Source organism: Gymnoscopelus microlampas (assembly GCF_963454915.1).
Source record: "Gymnoscopelus microlampas genome assembly, chromosome: 6".
Taxonomy (NCBI): Eukaryota; Metazoa; Chordata; class Actinopteri; order Myctophiformes; family Myctophidae; genus Gymnoscopelus; species Gymnoscopelus microlampas.
In genome coordinates this window covers 19937685-19945184 of record NC_139943.1, presented here as the reverse complement: position 1 = coordinate 19945184, position 7500 = coordinate 19937685, and the positions used below count along the sequence as shown (strand labels likewise).

At 41.4% G+C, this 7500-nt stretch overlaps 1 protein-coding gene across 4 annotated transcripts in view; it reads right to left on the bottom strand.

Moving 5' to 3' along the window:
• cbfb (core-binding factor subunit beta) overlaps positions 1–7500 on the bottom strand; it is a 39375-nt gene that overhangs the window by 7058 nt on the left and 24817 nt on the right. For 2 of the 4 annotated variants that reach the window (XM_084060762.1, XM_084060761.1), the window contains exons 4-6: positions 2369–2485; positions 1980–2075; positions 482–549 (exon numbers count right to left, since the gene is read on the bottom strand). In XM_084060762.1, coding sequence (XP_083916888.1) covers positions 520–549; positions 1980–2075; positions 2369–2485 — 243 coding nt within the window. In that variant the 3' untranslated portion in view covers positions 482–519. The remainder of the gene's footprint in view (positions 1–481; positions 550–1979; positions 2076–2368; positions 2486–7500) is intronic. The other 2 variants (XM_084060759.1, XM_084060760.1) reach the window with 1 other exon arrangement.

Genomic DNA, 7500 nt, shown 5'->3' with positions numbered 1-7500 from the left:
CTTGGTAGCCTTCTCTTTTTCTCTTGTTTCTTTGGATCATGTGCCACCATGTGTGTGTGTGTGTGTGTGTGTGTGTGTGTGTGTGTGTGTGTGTGCGCACACGCATTGCTAAAGGCAGGTGTAAATGTTTATGTATGTAACGTATGTATATGTATGTATGTATGTATATGTACCGTATGTATGTATCAAATCATTCACAATGCAATGCATGCACATAAATATGAAAACACACACGCGCACGCATGCACACACACACACACACGCACACGCACACAGACAGACGCACACGCACACGCACACACACACACACACACACACACACACACACACACACACACACACACACACACACACACACACACACACACACACACGCATGCACACACGTGCACACACACACACACGCACAGACATGCTCGCAGGCACAGGGTGGTTTAGTGCATGACAGTATGATAGATGGTGAAAAGTGGAAGACACAGACCCTGTTCTTTTCTGCTGGCTGTCTGTCTGTGTTTGTCATCAATCCCAGATTTTAGAAACCACAGGGTCCTAAAAAAATAAACAATTTGGGGTTCATTCTTAGGGTGTCAACTTAGAGAAGATGCCTCTGAGCTCCCCAAAGCCTTGCTGGGAACTGTAGTTTGTTGTGGAGTTGTTTACCTTCAATGGAGTGTATCGTCACATACTGTCTACTGTATGATATGATAACGGTCCAATAGTACCTTTGTAAATAAACAGACTTCATAACTGTGGCTGCAGATTTTGTTCTGGCAACATTTATTTTGAAGGAAACTAGTCTAGTGTGTATTCACATTCAGTATTTAATATGCTAAATCATCTATGACACCTTAAGGTCGTATTTCTCAAAAGGTACTGAGTATTTATAAAGTGAACAACAAACTACATTTCCTAATAAGGCTTTAGGGACACCCGGCATAATTTACTCAGTCAGTCAATCAATCAGTCAGTAATATCAAATCAAATCCAATCAAATCAAATCAAATCAAATCAAATCAAATCAATTAGATGAATGGTCAAACTGATCATGCACTAAACCTATTACATAAGCACTTATTAGATTAACACAAATTATACTTAAGTGGGGAAAAAACATTGAAAAACACACAACCAGACATCGTAATCTAAGCCCCACACACCCCAAAGCAAATAGAAGCAGGTTGCCTGACAGTATGACTCGAAGACAACAGTATAGAGAACGAAGTCTGACTTAAAGCATCCTACCTGGGTCACGTTTTCTTCCCAATTCTGAATTCCCAAGACGTGTTTAATATCGCTGCATATAAGAACTGTGTTCCAAAAATAAACAAATGAGCCCGGCGGTTTGACTCATATGGATATGAAGCATCAACTGACGGCGAGAAAACTGTAACGTTACCGCCGCCGAATTAATAGGATTTTCGTCAGAAACAGACTGTATCAAATATGAGTGACTGACTATCGTAAAACGATACAGAGCCTCCTCCCTGACAATATCGCAGGGACAGTTTGTTTATTTTTGGACCACAATTCTTACATGAGACGACTCTAAGATGACCCAATGTTATTCTCCATAGAGAAAATACTTCACCCAGGGGATGAACGAGTGATGTCAGGACTTCGGTACTCTATAAGGGTATGGTTAGAACTATTGAATAAACAATTCAAATCTTGAAAAAAGTTTGAGAACCACTGATATTATAGCAACATAAGGATTTATAAGACATTTGAAAAATCCCCAGAAGCAAAGATTTGAGTTAAAAAAGTTTGCTTTAAAAATATATATATTGAAAGATTTGCACAAATTTTCACGATTTTTAAAAACAAAAATAGCAGATCTACAAGCTCGTAGCGCCCCACTATGAACTTGTAGATCTGCTATTTTTGAATAGCCCAAGTATAAGATAATGGTTAAAGTGGTTAAAATATAAAATGACAGATCTTAATGGGTTATAAGCCTGGCCCCAGCCCGCCCCTCTTACCTCCAGATCCTCTCTGTGTGATCGTTCTCTGTCCTCAAAGTCTCGGGTTCTGCGTCGAGCCTCTTCAAACGCTGCCTGGGCCAGAGCGTCCTCTTGCTGCAGAGGAAGAGAGAAACTTCACGTTGGTCACTTGCAATCAGTCCTTACATGTTTATCCACTTAAACCCTGTAGTCTTAGTGAAGCAGACCTGCTTTTTCCCATGTCTTTGCCCAAAATAGCTGATCTACAAGCTTGTAGTTCTGCTATTTTTGCCAAATGTACCCCCCAGAATATGGATGCTGGGTCTCAAGTGGTTAATACATGTGTGACATTATTGTAGCATAAGCATGTCATGTGCTATGCTAACAGCTGACAGGCTGGTGTGTGTGTGTGTGTGTGTGCGCGCTACCTGCGCCCTCTCTTCATCATACTCCAGCAAGCCCATCCCATCCAGCCTCTGTAAGTCGATCCAACCCTTCCATAAGACACACACTCCATTCAGGATCATGGGAGCCTTTAAATGCACCTGCAAACAGACAGAGAGAGGGGGAGAGAGAGAGAGAGAGAGAGAGAGAAAAAAGCTGTGTCAAACTTTTTCATGTCAAGGAACCCCCAAATTCATATGTATTTGGCCGCGGACCCCCATCTGAAAATATATTGCGCCAGGGACCCGCAAAAGATTATTTAAAGTTTTAAAGTTTTCAAAAATAGCAGATGTACAAGCTCACAGTGTGTCATGAATAGCCAAATAAAGTCTAAAATATGGATAAAGTGGTTAAAATGATTGTGATGGGGACCCCGTGGAACACGCACCAAGGACACTCTGAGATTCACTGCGTTACAAATACAGAAGAATATAATAAAGCATCTGCCGTTTCTCCATAATCATCTGGGTTTGCCATGTTTATCCTCCTGTGAACTGTAGGCTAATGTATCAACAGCCAGATTTGAAGAACCGTGTCAGCTACTAAGGATAAGCGTCAGCGCGGCCTAGCTTGTGGCGTCACACGAAATGACGATTCATTCAGTCAGAAGCCATCAGCTGTTTGTCTAGATCAGGGTTCTTCAACGTTTTTTTTTTCAGGTCAAGGACCCCTTAGCTGAGAGAGAGATGTGATGAAGCAGGGACCCCTTTGTGCTGGTAGCTTCATAGACTTGTTTGACATTTAACCAATTCTTTGGCTCTGTATTTGGTCTGCACACAGTGTGCATACGTGCTGCTCCGACGCATGGGTTTGATAGGATGGCACTGGCAGTAACCGTCTCAGGTTGTCCTATCAGAACAATAACCCAAGATTAGGTTCTCTGTTTTACTGGGGTTAGAAAGCAACAACAACAACCGTAGGCAGTGCTAAACCTGTTGTAGTTAAACCTGTTGTAGTTCATTTGGAGAACCTCGTTGACATTATCACATGACATTTCTACTTTGGATATCTTTCGGTTCTCAGCATTGACTCTCTGGAATATCTCGCTCTAGCACTGTTGAAAAACTGTTTAAAGAGGGACTTAGCGTCATCAATATGACACATCCGGCGATGTCTTTTTCTCCGTGCTTCACCAATGATCAATAACCGATTTCCTCTGTTGCTTAATGTAATTCCTCTGTTGGGTACCCCTTCCCGATAAGGATATTAATTATCTGCATCATCCCCCAAACATTTGTGCATAAATGTGTTCCCTAGAGCAGTGGCTCCCAAACGTTTTAGCTCCAGACCCAAAAGAGAAATTTGACGACTCCCCGGGACCCAAACTAGTGAAAATAGCTGATGTGAGCTTTTAGATCTGCTATGTTCACTACTTCTTAAAAGTATTTTTCCCTCTACCTAATGGATAAAGAAAAAAAATGAAAATCTTTTGAAACAATAATTAAAAACTAAATGTAGGAAACAAGAAATAAAGGGGTACTTACTCCCGACCCATAAAAATTGGTCCGCGACCCACATATGGGTCCCAATCCACTGTTTGAGAAACAGTGCCCTAGAGAGCACTGTTCGAGTCGGGGGACCACTAGGAGTCCAAATGGACCCTTACGAGGTCTGTAACTCTGAGAGTGTACAGATTTTCACACTACTCTGAGATAAATAATTGAGGATTTTACAGTGTAGCATGAGATGTTTTTTTTTGCTTTTTACATATCAATCTGGGGGTCTTTGAGAACCCCTTGGGGGTCCATGAAAAGGTTGAGAACCACTGCCCTAGAGGGTCCTTTGTTTCAACTGTATCTGGGCGTAATTGTGGCAATCGGATGAGTCTAGCTACAGAGTGAAACCTCTGTGTGTGTGTGTGTGTGTGTGTGTGTGTGTGTGTGTGTGTGTGTGTGTGTGTGTGTGTGTGTGTGTGTGTGTGTGTGTGTGTGTGTGTGTGTGTGTGTTTGTGTGTTTGTGTGTGCGTGTTTGTGTGCGTGTGCGTGCATGTGCGTGACGTGTGTGTTTATTTCGGGGTCTTTTCCAGGGTCGATGGTTTCAACAGTTCTATTCAGCTCGAACTAGACTTCTTATTTTAACCACAGTGACGCAGATCGCTGTCTCTCTGGGATTTGGCTTCTGTGAATTTTGTTTATCGCGTGTCTCTTTCCCTGTCTTTCTTTGTTGGAGCAGTGTTTGGACACGGCGCACAAGATCAGATCATTTTGCAGTTTTCTTATGCAAATATAGATGACATATTATCAAACAGAGGCCAGTGAGATTTACATTCATTTTGAAAATGAGACGGCCATAATTTCAACACAGTTTATGGTAGAAACATTCTAAGGAGCAGTAAGTAGGGGTACCCATGCTAGAGAGATATTGAAATTAAAAACCTCAGGTCATTTAAAACCATGGGACATTTTTTCCAGATATACAGCATTTAGAAAATGACCTCATGCTTTAGCAGAGAAAAACGAGAAGAGAGAAGAGGAGTAGTTACACAGCCTGGAATACATAGCTGATATACTGTAAGGCTTCAAACCAAATGCAGTAGTTCTATCAGCGTTGAACGCACTAATGCAGTCATCCTAAACCTCTTTAAATAGAGGGACCCCAGTTTGGGGATACAGACCCGCCGCAAGAGTCCATTTGGTTCCTAACTATCAATCATTCAAGGACTCAAGGACCCCAGGACCGCCTACACTGAGAATCACTGCAGTAATGCATCTGTGTTTATTCTACAGATTTAAAGTTGGCTGTGCAGTTCAAACAGAACAACAGTGGAGTATGCATAGTAGCATCGGCTCTGTCTTGTTCTGATTATGTTCCATACAGGCGAGATAGAAGATTCAGGAATAATGTCATGTAATGACACAGTCCATAAAGGAAAAAAATGGGGTTTGTTCATTTCAGCATGAAGTAGTTTAAAAAAAATAAACAAATGGCAGAAATATCAGAGAGCAGTAATTCTTTTGCCATTGTCCTAAAAAAAAAAAAAAAAATCAAGCCCCCGCCCCCCAACCCTACATCTCTACACAGTAAAATCCTCAGTGTTCATTCAACCATTTGTAACTCAGAGAGAGAGCAAATGTAACCAAAGGGACCATTATGGGTCCATTTGGTTACATTTACATTTTGCACACTCAGTGAAGACAGGATTTTGACAGTGTACTGTATGTTGATCAGAAATAAACCCAGTCCACAAAGGCAGACTGTCACTAAGACAGACAGACAGACAGACAGACAGACAGACAGACAGACAGACAGACAGACAGACAGACAGACAGGCACACAGACAGACAGACGACTGTCCCTGTCTGGATTCCTTGGTTTGTTATATCGTGATGGCTCTGTGCCAGGTAGACAGCAATGTTAGCCACGCAATAACACTGAGGCCCTGTGTGTGTGTGTGTGTGTGTGTGTGTGTGTGTGTGTGTGTGTGTGTGTGTGTGTGTGTGTGTGTGTGTGTGTGTGTGTGTGTGTGTGTGTAGGTGTAGAAATTGACCTTTAAGGGTCCATTTGTAAACGAGTTCAATTAACACATTTTTTACAGATCTTTACAGTGTGGGATGAACGAACAATTCCCCAGTTTAGTTTTAACAGTCTCTCTCTCTCTCTCTCTCTCTCTCTCTCTCTCTCTCTCTCTCTCTCTCTCTCTCTCTCTCTCTCTCTCTCTCTCTCTCTCTCTCTCTCTCTCTCTCTCTCTCTCTCTCTCTCTCTCTCTCTCTCTCTCTCTCTCTCTCTCTCTCTCTCTCTCTCTCTCCCCCCCATATTAAACTTCATGACCTACTGGTATTTCAACAATGTAATCTTTAACATAAAAGAAAGTAGGTTTTGTCCACATTGGGTTTAGAAATAGGCAGGTGAAATAATACATACATTTTGTAGCACATGCATACATGGCATTTATAGTGGAGTTAGCTCAAGCGTGATTTTTTGGTAAAATAAACTATAAGAATTATATCACATCAAGAGACTTCAACTTATACTGTACATGATATGGTAGTGCATGCGTATGGCAACGCAAAATTACTATGCAAATATATGATAATGAATAATGATAAATAATATGCATGCAATGATACATGCAATTTGAATTAGGTGGGGAATGCAAGTCTGAAGAGGTGGGTTTTGAGGGTGGTTTTAAACGAGGCGAGGTTGGGGGCAGCTTTGATGTGGGCTGGGAGTGAGTTCCACAGAACTCCATAGAATTGTTCCAAAGAACTGTTGAATTGTTTCACTCTGAACTGTCTGTGCACAATAAAATCATTTATCCATTTGTAACAAAATGAGTGTTTAAGGTGTAGCCACATTAAAACACAGTAAGCTATTAAGTAAGAGAGGAGATATGTTTTATGTGTGTCCTGTACATCTTTAGATGGCATCATTTGGACTTATTCACATACATTGTCTTTTAGTGAAAGGCAGGCAGCCTGCGTTTCTGGACCTGCTTTGCATGTCATTTTTATTCCTTTCTTTCTTTGTTTAGTAGGCCACACGCACGCACGCGCACGCACACACACACACACACACACACACACACACACACACACACACACACACACACACACACACACACACACACACACACACACACACACACACACACACACACACACACACACACACACACACACACACACACACACACAGAGAGAAAGAGTCTTTTGAACAATGCTTTGAATAAGTAATCACAAAGAAGTGTATGAACATGTCTGTTGGCAGCCACATACATATTGTTTCTGTTGGGCAGAAACCTTGTATCTCCATATTTCAACTGAGGCCGATTCTAAGAACAGCTTCTAAATCCTACCTACGTTTTCTAAAAAAACGTGAAAAAAAACAAAAAACAAAAACATATGTATATATCGTCTCTGTCGGTGGAAACCTCATATGTCCAAGACTGTGACCTTTCAGGCTTCAAATTCAAAACACGCCGTGGTTCGATCTTGTAGATCAGCTTCTTTTGATGCTTTTGTGTGATGCTGTGGTATATAAAGTAGGGCGTTACACAAAAACTTGGAGATAAGAGGTTTCTGACCGACAACAGCGATATAGCAAGTAACAACTAAAATGACACAGAGGCGTTCCCAGCTTTAAAGGTATAACAACATATAGGTGTAACAGGGCTAAA